Source organism: Oryzias latipes, chromosome 18 (assembly GCF_053564925.1).
Source record: "Oryzias latipes strain Hd-rR chromosome 18, Olatipes_Hd-rR_3.1".
NCBI classification, from domain to species: Eukaryota; Metazoa; Chordata; class Actinopteri; order Beloniformes; family Adrianichthyidae; genus Oryzias; species Oryzias latipes.
The window spans coordinates 4,846,605-4,861,250 of NC_136254.1; the positions used below are offsets into that span (position 1 = coordinate 4,846,605).

The following is a 14,646-nucleotide window of genomic DNA, read 5'->3' on the forward strand; positions in this document are numbered from 1 at the left end:
GGCGCGGTGGGGGGGCTGCTCTCCTGGTTGGGCTGGGGCGGCGCTCTCTTTCCCTGCTCTCTGGCTCTGGGGGCCTCGTGGCGGTCCTACTGGCCCTGGCCTGGGTGGCGGATTTGGTCGCCCGGGGGGTGGTTGTTCCCTGCCTGCTCCCGTATGGCGTTGGGGGGGTTCCGGCTGCCGCTGCTGCTGCGGCGGGGGTCTTGGTGTGGGGATGGCTGGGTACTCTCCCTCCTTCTTTTCACATTCCTCCATCCATTTTAGAAGAACATAAACACTCACCTGAGCGCAGGTGTTAGCTCACCTTTGCACTAATAGTTTGCATGATAGAATTAATGAAATATTTCACACTAGTTGGTTTTAAGGCATAAGTATGCGTGTGAACACTATCTGTTTTTGTGTACATGTTGACATGTGGACATTTTTGCAGATAGCAGGTGTGTTGATAACATTTCGGTGTGTGTGTGGACAGGCCCCGCCCTTTTTGTACTACATTTGAACCTTACCGTAATGATAAACAACCAGTAAACTTCTTGGTTTATACTACTTCATGGTCTTATCCCCCCTCCCCTCCAATTATTACCCTCCTACCCCCTCCCCTCTCTAACATCCCTCTCTCTTCTTCCCTTCTTTCCTTTTCCGTCCGGTCCAACACCAAAGATTCTCAAACATGGTTGAAATTAATAAAGTTTGGCCTCAATTACAAAAGGGGTTTATTCAGACATACCTTTGGTTTGTCTGAAGATTAATAACCCCCCTTGTTAAAGTAAAATATGTCCAACACAAGAGGCCCTCAGTTCTCATCTACCTGCCCAGCTGTTGGACAGGACAAGTTAAAAAATAAATAAATAAATGTGAAAAATCATCTGTGTATATTCATTTGACACCAGGATCCAGACATTATGATTTCTAATTATTTTGTTGTTTTTCTGACATATTTGTACTTTGAAGCAAAAGGTGAGTTATTATTTTAAATTGTTAAAGGAAAGTCTGAACATCTTTATGTGATATTTTTTGGTGATTTTTCTTTGTTTGCATTACCTCAGCTCAGAAGAATGTTTCTAAAATCGTCCTCTGTAATCCAGAAAGGTGGTTTTCTATCTGTCTCCACTGGTGAAGCTGTTACTTTAGAATGTTCCAATAAAGGTTTAGATTTAACGTGGATCTTCTGGTACAAGCAAACCCTGGGACAAAGACCTGAACCCATCTCTAGTTTCTATACGTACGCTTCAGTGTTGACCTTTTTTGATCCATTCAACAACAGTCAACGCTTCACTCTGGATACAAAAAACCAAAATCATCACTTGATGATGTAGGAATTTGCTTCGGTGCAAGTGTGCAACATAAAACACAAGAACAGTAAGCGACAAAAATTTTACACAATTTCAGATCTGCAACTTTCAGACTCAGCTACTTACTACTGTGCAGCACGACACGCAACCATCGTCACATTGTAACCAAAGGTGTAACCAAAGGTGTAACCACGAGGACTTCAGTATAATAATGTATAATTATTAATAATATAATAATCAACGCTGGTATCTCCATACAAAGGTTACAGGTGTAATTGTCAGAACTCTGACTTGTGAAGTTTGAAAAGGTAAAAATAAAACATGTTTGGTTTTCATTAGTAGGAATCACACGTTGATCCATTTTTATTCCATTTTTGAGCCAAATCACTCTTCCTCTTTGAAACGTTTCTGTAAAGCAGCAGCTGATGTTCACCGTCTCTCCCTTAATCACTTCAGTGTCTGCAGTTTGTGTGACTTTGTGTGAATTTGATGAAAAACCTGCAAACAGACACAATGGATACTCATGAGGTTTGAACACAAACACAGCTGATGTCAGAAACACCAGCAGAGGCTGCAGTTAAAACAGTCAAACTCAAGCAAAAACAGACTTTTAGTGACACTAAGAAGAAACAAGTTAAAACCAAAAACTATTAGTGGTTTAAATTATACTTACTCATAGAGAAACAAACAACAAAATGGAGGCTCATCAGTATCCGCTTCATCTTTCCTCTTTGATTCATCAGGCAAGACTGACACTCATCTTCTTAGTTTTAGTCCCGCCCCCTTACAACCAGAGTGACTTTCCTCTCCTTCACTCAGTCACAAACTGTGTTTACGTTCTGTCTTCACAGCATGAAGCCAGGCAGCACAGAGGCGCTCTGACCTTTAAGTGCAGCATTAGGAAGTGGGGTTCCACAGGGTCCTGCATTAGAACCTTTAGTTTTCATTTCTTTTCATATTTGCTGCCATTATCAGACACGCACTTGTGTTTCTGTAAAGATGACTCTATACAAATCCATAAAATGCAGGTTTTTTTTTGTTTCATTGAGATGGTGAGTGCACTGATACATGAGACAAATAATCTCTTTGGCCTCCAGGACCACAAAAGTTTTTCTATTCAGAAAGTGGGTCTCATTTATTTAAGCACAAACTGGAGGCGGAACAAAGAAAGGAGCTCAGTTAAAATAGAAAATCTGTTTGGGGTTTCCACAGGCCGCCAGTGAATGAGACAAAATAAAGAGTAAAGTAAAGGGGCGGCTGTGCTGCAGAGGTAGAGTGGTTGACCTCTGACTGTTTTATCACAAGTTTGGTTCCCACCTTTCCAACCCATGTGTCAAAGTGTCCTTGGGTAAGACACTAAACCCCACATTGCTCCTAGTGGTCATAAGTTGTCTTTAGCTCTGCCAGCCCCTGAGCAGAGGAACTCACTGGGGCCCACTTGGCCTTGCTGGCTGGTCCCAAAGTAAACATCTATAAATGTGTTTCTTTGCATCATTATGAGAAAGTCTGAGCCAGATATTTGGCAGCAAGTGTGTGATAAAAAGCAGTTATAGGACATCATAATCATCACTACTTAAGATTTCTTGATTTTGGCTTTCCTGCTTCTTGTTTCAGTTTCTGACACATTAGTGACATTTGAGTGAACTCTTTTTAAAGACTTCTTGTGTGACACTTCAGGAACATCAAACCTTTTCATCAAATATCATACAAAAATCTGGTGGCCAGATAGATTATTTCTCTCTGTTATGGATTATTGGGTATCGATAACAATCATGGTGGTAAAAATGTCTTTGGTGCTGCATTTCTTTTAAATGTCAGGTGGTTAAATGTGTAGGTGTTCATATGCAGCAGCTCAGCAGCTAAAATGATGGGATTTTCCTGCCCAAACACATAATGTCGATTCAAACCAAGGCTCTCCTCTATACCATGAGGAGAGCCTGTTGTTGTACGTAAAGATTTACGACCATCCACTCACAGAATGGCAGCACTGTCAAACCACTGAAAGTACAGTGTGTAGAGTTTTCTAGCACTCTGAAAATCAAAGCCGAGAAAAGAGCAAAGAACTTGGGAAGGAACATTTTTTAAAAAGTAACTGAAGATTTATCAGGCAAAAATACATCATTAGTCTGTGTGAAATGACCAGCATGCACTGCTGATAAAACAGCACAGCTTAGCCCCAGTGAAATACACTGTTCAACAATTAAAAGGTAACACATCACTCTAATGTTTCAGTCAAAGAAAATCATTTAGAATCAAATTAAATTTGGACAGTGGATGTACTTTGAGGCAGATGGGCTATACAGCAGCAGAAGGCCACACCTGACAGCTAAGAACCGGAAAATGAGACTTTAATTTACAAACACTCACCAAAACTGGACCATAGAAGATGGAAAAACGTTGTCTGGTCTGATGAGCCTCCATTTCTGCTGCCACATTCGGATGGTGGAGTCAGAATTTGGCTTCAAGAACATGAAAGCATGGATCCATCCTGCCTTGTACCCGCCTTGGAGATCGGCATCATGGATGTTTAGCCGACAAATCTGCAGCAACTGTGTGATGCTGTCATGTGAACATGGACCAAACTCTCTGAGGAATGTTTCCAGTACCCTGCTGAATCTATGCCGCCAAGAAATAAAGTGGTTCTGAAGGCAGTTCTGAAGGCAAAAAACTCTTCTAATGTCTTGGTCACTCAAATGGGACCTAAACCAATTGGATTACCACCTTTATGAATATCAAAAATCGGACATCAGATGGTTTTTTAAGATCCTTTTGAAGCACTGTGAGACATTAGTTATGAACTGGCACCTTACAAATAAACAAAATTAAATGAAAATGAATTTTGAAACAAATTTTTTACCAAATGCATTTTTAGTATGTATTGTATATACATAAATGGTGGTTTATGTTTGTATTTTAAAGTTTATTGCTAGAAATCTTTGACCTATCGGAGTTCATACCATGAAGGTTCCAGATATTCTGTTTTTAAGTCTTGAGCCAAAACACTGAGACTGTTTACTATTTCAGATGTTCAGAAATGTGTTGACCTGCTTTTAAAACCAATTTTTACACTTAAAAAATGCTTTTTAAGTTTCATCATCAGAACACACTGGGTTTATGAATAGTCTCTGTAAAATTTTCATACTTCTTAGGCTTTTTCTTCATTAAAAATAGTATTTACGGCACAAGATAAAGTAGGACGTGCACACGTGTGGTCCACTAAAGCCTGACTGACTGTTAGAGCCCTGAGCCGCAGCAACCGCACATGCTCGCCACCATCGTTGTTCTACTTAATCCAGGCGCACTGCAGGATGAAAAAGAAACTGGCCTGCCTTTTCATGTATGGTAGATCAACAAATAGTGATGTCTGTTCAGGACGTGGTTGTTTCCTCCCCCCCTGCAGAGAGAAGGGAAAGTCCAGTTCCAACCATCACCTTATCAATTAGTCATTAATATGACTGATTGAGTGTGGGGCTGAACTCTACTCTAGTGGTTACCGGGGCCCAACGGACTTATGGTGCCAGAAACTCTAAAAGATGTGACATTTGAAATATGTTGAGTCCCAAAACACAGATTGATCAAAATAGCACATTTGAGTTTAGTCATGTTATTGATCCTATAGCAGGGAAATTATCTTGTTAATGTAGCCCTGTTAAAAACTGATAAAACAGATACAAATGCACCATATCTGTGGTTGGTGTCATGGTTTGGGTTTCTTTGTATTTATTTTTGCTTTCAGGATTGTTTCTGTCACGTTTGAGTTCTGTTTCCTGTTTTATTTTGAAAGGTTTACTGTTATGTCATGGTTTGAGTTTTACTTCCCTGGTTCCAATCTCTCCTGATCGTTGTCACCTGTGTCTTGTCAGTCCTGTCTGTATCTAAGTCTTGTCTCTGTCTTCCTCTTGTGCTGGTCCATTAGTGTCTCTTCCCTGGCTGTCATGTCCATGTCTATCTTCTGCCATGTTTTCAAGTTTTGCCCACAGTGAGTTTTGTTTTGTTACCCTGCTCTGCAGCGCCTTTTGTTAAATAAACCCCTTGCCCTGGAACCGTGTGCCTCCGTCTCTGCACTTTGGGTCCTTCACGCTTACCAGCCCTCCCCTACCTGACAGTTGGTCAGATGACAGCAGCTGATTATGTAAAGCAGGGTGTTCATTACATTTATTGTATGGTGGTAGATTGTGGGCTATGAAAGAAACCGAAAAAATAACAGTTTTTAAAGAAATCTGCCAGCGTATCATTATCCTCGGCATGAAATACGTCATTTGATTGACATGCAGAGCGGCCACTCGAACATTCTCTGAGACATATGTCACTGTATTTAACTACACTGTGCGCACTGTCTTTTTTTCCTATTCCGTTTTGTACCTTTCGGGGTCACGGGGGTGCCGGAGCCTATGCCACTTGCGGGCGAAGGCAGGGGACATCCTGGACAGGCCACCAGTCTATTGATCTAACACATTCACACTGATGGACAATTTAGAGTAATCAGTTAACCTATGAAGCATATTTTTGGACTGTGGGAGGAAACCAGAGTCCCCGGAGAAAACCTACGCATACACGGGGAGAACATTGAAACTCCACACAGAAAGGCCCCCCATTGATGTTCTGTACCAGGTCCCCGAGCCGGTACTGGAACCAGGGGCCTTCTTGCTAACCACTGCACCACTTTGCAGCTGTACTGTAATGTGTTTTACAATATTTCTTGCGTCATATATATATAATATCCCCTGGCATTTCCATTGTTATGACATTTGTACTTGTCATACCGACTTATTTTTTGTGTTTTGAACAAAAAAGCATTTAAAAAAACTTTTTTCCTTTTTTCTTCTCCCGGCCTGCAGCGGGGCTTCAGGTCCTTGGAGGAGGACCGCTCCAGCCTGCAGGAGTGTCTATTGAGGCCCGGGCTGGGCCACGTGCCTCCTCAATCAGAAGAGAGCCCGAGACGCCCCGTCTGACCCAGCCGTCCAACCACACCGTCCAGGCCACAGCGCCTGCTGCCAGGTCCACGGTTCCTGCCAGAGGGATCCAAGTGTTGCCCGGAGCGAGGCAGGAGCTTCTTGAGCCCTGTCCTGAGAGCGGGGGCTGTTAGCTCAGCTGTGGTTAAATACGGTGGCTGAAAGGTGCAAGACACGCTGACATTTAGGAAACAACAAAAACAAATCCCAGTACAACGTAACAGACAATTTATATATATATATACTTGTTCTGTCCAACAGCTGAGCAAACAGATAAGAGCTGAAAGCCTTATGTGTTGCACAGGTTTTACTATCACAAAAAGGTTATAGAACTTTAGAAGCCAGAGTGTAGATTTGTATAAACCCCTTTTTGTTTAATTATTTTTTTATTTATTTGTTAATTTTATTGTGTATGGGGAGGGAGAGGGAAAGAATGTGAGGGGGGGGAGGTAACAGACAAATATTGAAACACAACAGCAAATCACACAACAAATCACCAAGTCCTAAAATACTACAACGAAAGCAAAGACACGGCTTCTAACAGAAAAGGACGTAATATGAAGCCAATCATGTATGATTTCTTTGTAAGTTATTTATTGCTGTTTTCCTCTTGTGGACATTATAAATACATGAAACTGTCCAAAAGCATTTTTAAATTGTATTGCTAAAATAAAAATTGCAACAATGTTTCGCAAGATAAAAAACATTGTTCAGCCTCAACTGGTTTGAGTTAGTGATCTGTTCTGGACCCGTCGGATTTTGTCGCTAACTTTCCGCATGCAGCTCAACAACAAATCATAGACGTTGTAGAGTTTTCTTCACTGTTCCTCCTCAATGACAAAACTGAACACGGTATTCTCGAGAACAGGCGCGTTTAATGTCTTCACTCCATGTAACGCCATGAAAACTACAGAACATGGTTGTACAAAAACCTTTAGACTTGACATTTACAGGTATACCATAAAATACTTAACAAGTTAACTACCTCGTGGCTGCCTGTCACTTCTGTTCTAATATCCACAAACGGCAACTCTTATCACAACTTGAGATTGAAGCGGTGCAATACAATTGCAATACCACCACGGGAGAGCCAGAACAACAGGCTATACCACACTGTCACCCTGAGCTTTGGTACACAGCCCCAACAACCACAGATACGCTGAGCGAGGCAGCAAATTTCCTGAAAGACAAGATCATGTCTAGAATGAACACTAGGCAACCCTGACCGCCTGAAAGTCCACTGGAAGCAGTAAATGAAGCGTTGAGGGCACATCCTACCACAACAATCACAGTAACCAATGAACTGGTTTACACCTCAGCAATAGTGATCCTTGAGATGCTTGGATGTAAGAGGAAAACAAACAATGGAAACATGGAAAACAATACCCACCGTCGAAGCCACTATTAGAGGCCAAAATCAAGGCAGCTCGGAGGGATGTGAGTAAGCTGACAGAGGCTCAAAGCGGTACAATGAAAAAGCAAGTACCTAAGAGATACAGCCAGATGCCCATACCTGAAGCACTGGAAACTGCCAAATAAAGGCTCCTAGCCTTGAGCAGCCGACTAAAGAGGTACACAAGGGACAATTAAGCCAGACGGATAAACAGGCTGTTCACAACTCAGTCTGCAAAAGTGTACGCTCAATGGCAGGGTCAAAACAGCCGAGCAGACCCACCAAGGCTAGAAACTGAACATTACTGGAAAAGTATATGGGAGAAAAAGGCAGCACATAACAGCATGCTCAGTGGCTGGTCTCTCTAAGATAAGAACATAGCAACCCTGAACAGAATCCAGTAACCATCACAGTGGCAGGCATCCAAGAAAGAGTCTCAGGTATGAAGAACTGGACAGCACCGGGCACTGACATGATAAATGCCTACTGGCTAAAGAAGCTCACCCCACTCCACGAGCGCCTGGCAGCACAAATGAACCAGCTGCTAAGAGATGGGACTCACCCCGAATGGCTAACGGAAGGGCGAACGATCCTGATCCAGAAGGATCACTCAAAGGGTGCAGTCCCATCCAACTACCGGCCAATAACCTGTCTCTCCACAACATGGAAGCTCATGTCAGGCATCAATGCAACAAAGATAAATAGGCACATGGATCAATTCATGAGCAACACACAGAAGGGCATTGGTAGAGACTCCAGAGGAGCCAAACACCAACTCCTGGTCGACAAAACAGTCACTCAAGACTGCAAGTCACGATACACCAACCTGTGCACAGCCTGGATTGATTACAAGAAGGCCTATGACTAAATGCCACACACGTGGATCACTGAATGCTTGGAGCTGTACAACATCAACAGGACTCTAAGAGCCTTCATAGGAAACTCAATGAAGCTGTGGAAAACCACCCTTGAAGCCAATGGGAAGCCACTTGCACAAGTGTCCATCAAATGTGGGATATACCAAGGTGATGCTCTGTCCCCACTGCTGTTCTGCATAGGTCTGAACCCCCTCAGCCAAATAATCACCAAGACTGGCTATGGATACCGACTCAGAAATGGGGCCAACATCAGTCGCCTCCTCTACATGGATGACATCAAGCTATATGCTAAGAGTGAGCGTGACATTGACTCCCTGATCCACACCACCAGGATTTACAGTACTGACATTGGGATGTCATTCGGGCTCGAGAAATGCAGCCGGATGGTGACAAAGAGAGGCAAGGTAGTCCACACAGGAGGGGTCTCACTCCCAGAGGGAATAATAGCAGACATTGAGGACAGTTACAAGTACCTTGGAATTCCGCAGGCAAATAGCAACCTGGAGCAGGCAACAAGGAAAGCTGCAACAGCTAAATACCTCCAAAAGTAAGGCAAGTCCTGAGAAGCCAGCTCAATGGCAAGAACAAGACCCCGACAATCAACAGTTACGCTGAATTGTGCATGGAAATCTCCCGTTGGGATTATATATATAAATATGTATTTAAATATGTATTTTAAGTAGGACTCCTGATGCTGTCTATTAAACATACCTTAGCTTTCTTTTTCTTGGAAGTCGAAGGTTCCTCTTCCGTCTCCTGGCTGGGCCTTTCTCATTGGCAAAGAAACTTTCCAAAGATCGTTTGTTTTTTGCTCATTTTGCTTGCTCTTGGGTTATTTTAGCGGTGACCTATTACGTGACGGAGAAGAGCGGCTTGGCCTGCGTCAAGAGTGACATAGACATAGATCAATTTTTCAAAATAAAACATCTTTCAGATTCCGAAATAAATGGAAATAATGTAAGTTAAATCTTTCTGTGCGGCCCGGTACCAAATGACCCACAGACCGGTACCGGTCCGCGGCCCGGGGGTTGGGGACCGCTGGTCTAGGGTATCAGTTTTTGAGCAACATCAGCTGGTAGGTAACGCTATCAGTGTCCTACCTCCTTCAACACAAAATTCCTCTTGCAGCTCCATGCAGGTTCAACTCCCTCAACAGCAGTGCAACATCTGGAAGCTCACCAAGCTACTGTTGGTGGGACTTGCTCTCTGGACTCCAGCTGGTTGATGACTTCCTTATGACTGTATCAGCTCCATGTACTTGAGATCCTCATACATATCGGCAAACTGAAACACCAGCAGAGTAGACCGGAATGCACGGAGGGACATTTTGAATGTGAAAGAAAGCCTTGAAAAGCAAAGACAACAGTCTCTGAACATAATGCTGTTAAAGTGTGCTCTCAAGTTTTAACCCTTTATCGGGCAAGTGACTGTTTTTGGTAATTTCCGCACGTTAGTTATCACGCCCATCCCCCGTCTCAGTGAGTTCAAGAATCATGTGATCTTTACCCAGCCAATCAGCAAAGATCATCCTAAATTATAGGTTACTCAATTGTGCAACTTGACCAATCAGCAGAGACCAGGGTCACATCAAATTTCCCTTTTTCTCCAAAGTCAGAAAAATTTGCTTTTGCAGCTCGGTTCACTGGACATTTTCAAAGGAATCGTCAAAACTAACCATGGTAAGTTGATGAAACTCATACATTTTATTGTTGAATAGTTGTGTTAAGTATTGACATATGAGTTGTTTGCGGAGAATTTATTGAAATGAGTGAAAATACGGCATGAAAAATGCAGGCACCATATTTGATCATACGCCCTTTTCACTAAAAACTAAATTTGACTTGGTATGTCTGTTTTTGGACATATGCCCTATGCATCTAACAAACCATAATAGTGCAATTTCTTTACAAATAAATGTTTTTATATCACCATACAGTGATTCAGAGAGAGTTTAAACACTGTTTTTAGTTTATTAATAGTTATAAAGAGTGATTTTTGTCAGTTTATGATGTTATGACAGTTGTTTTATTGCATGTGTTTAATTTTTAGCTTCCATCAATCTTTTATGGCAAGAGGAGGGAGACTGCTGTTGTGCCAGTCCACCCTGACATTAGTGATGATGATGAAGATCAAGATGATGATGTGTCAGACCCTGACTTCATCCCACCCACCCACAGCCAGGACATTCCCAAACAGGTCTATTCTACACTTTTGTTATTAGCACTTTTTGTTATCAGCACGTTTGTGTTCTAAAAGTGATGTTCAAATGTTGAAATACATAATATGTGTTTTTCTTATATTTATATTTATATGTATACCTATTGGAATTTGTTTTACCACTCACGGGCAAGTAACCAAATATGGTAACTTCATTTGCATTGATTTTCAACATGAAAATGAAATAAATTAAAAAATGTCACCAATTAAATGAAGTCTTGTTGTGTTCTCCAATAACACTCTAAGGTTGAATTTTTGAATTATAAAGGATTTCATTGAGTGCCCTATAAAGGGCTGATCCGGGTCATTAAAGATAGAGATCTCAGTCCATAAACCATCTGCCCCCCCTGAGATGCATTGAACTCGATTGCAGATATCACTATCATTGCCATGTGTCCATGTGGGCCTTTTGCCAGAGCACTATCTATTACCCATAAACTGAATCCACCGGAAGATCTCCTTGACTCAAAAAGACAGGAATCTGACCCTTTCGTTCTCATGGGTGAACCTCAGTACAAGACAGCTGATCTGGGGGTCCAAGCAAACTCACACCCATGGGGAACTAAAGAATGAAAGACAGTTCAAATCCACAAACCTAGAGGGATCCTAGGAGCTACTATATGCTGTCTGAGGCAAATACCCCTGGTAGGGTCTCCCATGGCAGACAAAAAAACGCAGGGGTCACTGTGGTTTGGGTTCCTGTCCTGCCTTGATGGACCCCAACAAAACAAGCCAAACTGGACAAACAAAATATTTAAATTCAAGGCTCCATTTCCTTTTTCTGCCACAAGGGACTGGGTTTCCCCCAGGGAGTTCTCGTACGAGTACAGGCTCCCCACACATCCATCTCTTTGCACTAGAATCAAAAAATATTTCAGAGCCTCTGCGCTACTGCCTATCTATGTAGCCACAAGGGGGCCCAAATCTCGGTATCCTTTCACTGGTCCACAGGCCAGATAAAGTACATGGTTGTGTCAGGGAGGGCATCTCTGCCAAAGCCAACCTGAGTGAATCAATGAAGCTGATTCTCTGTGGCGACCCCTGAAGGGATATGCCAAAAGGGGAAAACCAGCATGTGCACGCTTCATAAGTCATTCTTGTGCTAAAGAATCTCTTTAAACAAAAGACGTTTGATGTATTTCTATTGCGTATTAGTTTGTATTGTGTGTCAGTGTGAAATAATGTGTGAGTGTGCAGGTGGACACTGCCACTACACCTCTACAGACACAAACCTGACATCGGTTGTGGGTTTGATCACGTGATCATGTTTCCTAAAGCTGATGTCTCTTCAGAGGACCAATCAAATGCAGTCTCGTCTCTACAAATGTGAAAAATCCTCTGTTGTATTTTCATTTGACACCAGGATCCAGACATGATGATTTCTAATCATTTTGTTGTTTTTCTGACTTGTTTGTCCTTCGGGGCCAAAGGTGAGTTATGATTTTATTTTGTTAAAGGAAAGTCTGAACATCTTTATGGGATTTCTTTTTGTAATTTTTCTTTTTTTCACCTCAGCTCAGAAGAATGTTCTAGAATCGTCCTCTGTAATCCAGAAAGGTGGTTTTCTATCTGTCTCCACTGGTGAAGCTGTTACTTTAGAATGTTCCTACAAAGGTTTAGATTTGACGTGGATCTTCTGGTACAAGCAAACACTGGGACAAAGACCTGAACCCATCTCTAGTTTCTACACATACGCTTCAGTGTTGACCTTTTTTGATCCATTCAACAACAATCCACGCTTCACTCTGGATACAAAAAATCAAAATCATCACTTGAGGATTTCAGATCTGCAACTTTCAGACTCGGCTACTTACTACTGTGCAGCACGACACGCAACCATCGTTACATTTACAGAGGGTGTTACAGTCAGGGTGAAAGGTCCAGGTGTAACCACGAAGACTTCAGTGGATCAGTCGTCCTCTGAGAACATCAATGCTGGAGACTCTGTGACTCTGAACTGTACAGTACACACTGGGAGCTGTGATGGAGAACACAGAGTTTACTGGTTCAAAGACTCTGCAGACTCTTATCCAGGACTCATTTACACTCATGGAGGCAGGAATGATCAGTGTGGGAGAAAGAACAACACACAAACACACAGCTGTGTCTACGAGCTGCACATGGAGAGGCTGACTGAGTCTCATGCTGGGATCTACTACTGTGCTGTTGTCTCATGTGGACACATACTGTTTGGAAACGGGACCAAGCTGGACCTCACAGGTGAGTTTTACCTCAGAAGAATCCAGTTTGTTGGTGAAAGAATCAAGTTAAATCCATTTTGATCTGGTGCCAGACTCTGCAGCTCCTCTGAACTCTGTGATTCTGAACACTTTTGTTGGATTATTGACCATCATGAGCGTCCTCGTCGCCTTTCTGCTGTGGAAGATTAAGAAGAGCAACGCCTGCACCTCCACAGGTACACAAACTTCTTTCACTGTTCAACAAATGTGTTCTTGAAATCCAACCTTTCTGTCTTTAATATCCAGAGGAAAGATCACCAGCTGCCCCCTTAAGAATCATAGAGGTAAGTCTCAACTCTTTTCAGTTCTCATCTGTTATTCCCTCAAGATTCACACTGTGATCCTTTTCTGTCAATTTGGTTTCAGGCTGAGAGCAAAGATGCAGAAAACCTCCATTACGCTGCTTTAAATGTTAAAAAATCACAAAAATCAAGAAGACAGAAGAACGACTTAAACACAGTCTGTGTTTACGCGAGTGTGAAACAACAAAACTGAAGCTTCTTTATTTTTTAAACAGAATGAAAAAAAATAATTTTCTTTGGGTTCTAGTTGAAATAGATACATTTAATCTTTTGAAAGAATGTAATTTTGTTTAATAGTTTAAAACCTGTTCTTATGCCTTGTATTTTCATTTAGAGATTTTTGAGATAATTTAGGAGTAAATTTTTTTTAAATGTTTGAGCTACTTTTTAAAAGTTTTTTTATAATCTGGCTCCTAAACTCCAGATGAGGTCAGAAATAAACTATCTAAAGCAGAAAGCAGCAGAAAGAGAGTTAAAATTTTTTATGAAAATTCAAATGCAGAATAACCATAAAAAGCTTTTAACAGAACAAAATGTTTGATTTAAAACACCCCCTTCTGTAAATATGGTAGTATTTTGTGTTTTTCTTTAAATAAAGGCTTTATTTTCGTTGTTTTAACGAAATAAACAGCTTTAGGAGTTTACTATCTGTTCAAACTTTTCTTCAGTTACTAACCTGCATGTTTTACCGGATGTTCCAGTGTTTCACGTCTGTGACTCTTTCCAGTCTCGTCCGACTCTTTAGAAGATCGTCCTCTGATTCTGCTGGGGTTTGTTTCTTATCACCCATTCAAAAAAGATAATCTGGTCTTTTTGGTAAGATCTGAACTGAAATGGATTTTACAGTTTTTTTTTAAAGATTTTTGCTTTTTGTGCAGCGATTTGAGACAAGCTCCAAGTTTATTAATAAAGTTGGTTAAAACTTCGTACTGCTTACTTGCGTTTTTATCTGGTTGACCAATTTGGCAGTCTTTCATATTGAAAACAAAAAGGAGAAAACTGAGCAGAAACATTTCACCCGTCAATACCTGAATTTAAGTCCAGCTATGAAAAAATATGTAAATGATGTTTTTGCTTTTTGTAGACGCTAAATTAAGGCAATTTAGATGGATATTTACATCAAAAGGCATCGAGGGGTTGACAAAAAATATGACGCAAAAAAGAAATGAATAAAATCTTAAGACCAACATTGTCGAGTTTCCAAAAGTGAATTTGGAACAGAAGCTGCTCAGCATCCGACCACGGCTCATGATTTTAAAGCCTGTATTTACGTGAATACATTAGTTCAACAGGCTTTAAATTTAAGTGTTTTATTAAGTTAGTTGTAGACTAAACAAATCACTGACATGAACTTTTTTAAATGAGTAAATTCACA

General features: G+C 41.4%; 1 protein-coding gene and 1 long non-coding RNA gene across 2 annotated transcripts; one reads left to right on the forward strand and one right to left on the reverse strand.

Moving 5' to 3' along the window:
* Positions 1-1,528: 1,528 nt before the first annotated feature.
* Positions 1,529-2,099, reverse strand: LOC144987289 (uncharacterized). Its single transcript, XR_013651166.1, has 2 exons — positions 1,963-2,099; positions 1,529-1,787 (listed from the first exon to the last, which is right to left on the reverse strand). It is a non-coding gene; the product is annotated as an uncharacterized LOC144987289 (long non-coding RNA).
* A 9,625-nt stretch (positions 2,100-11,724) lies between these two features.
* On the forward strand, positions 11,725-14,147 carry LOC144987116 (uncharacterized). Its single transcript, XM_078936071.1, has 4 exons — positions 11,725-12,949; positions 13,023-13,145; positions 13,216-13,253; positions 13,336-14,147. Exons 1-4 carry the CDS (start codon positions 12,205-12,207, stop codon positions 13,462-13,464), a joined length of 1,035 nt encoding a protein of 344 aa, XP_078792197.1. The 5' UTR covers positions 11,725-12,204; the 3' UTR covers positions 13,465-14,147.
* Positions 14,148-14,646: the final 499 nt, after the last annotated feature.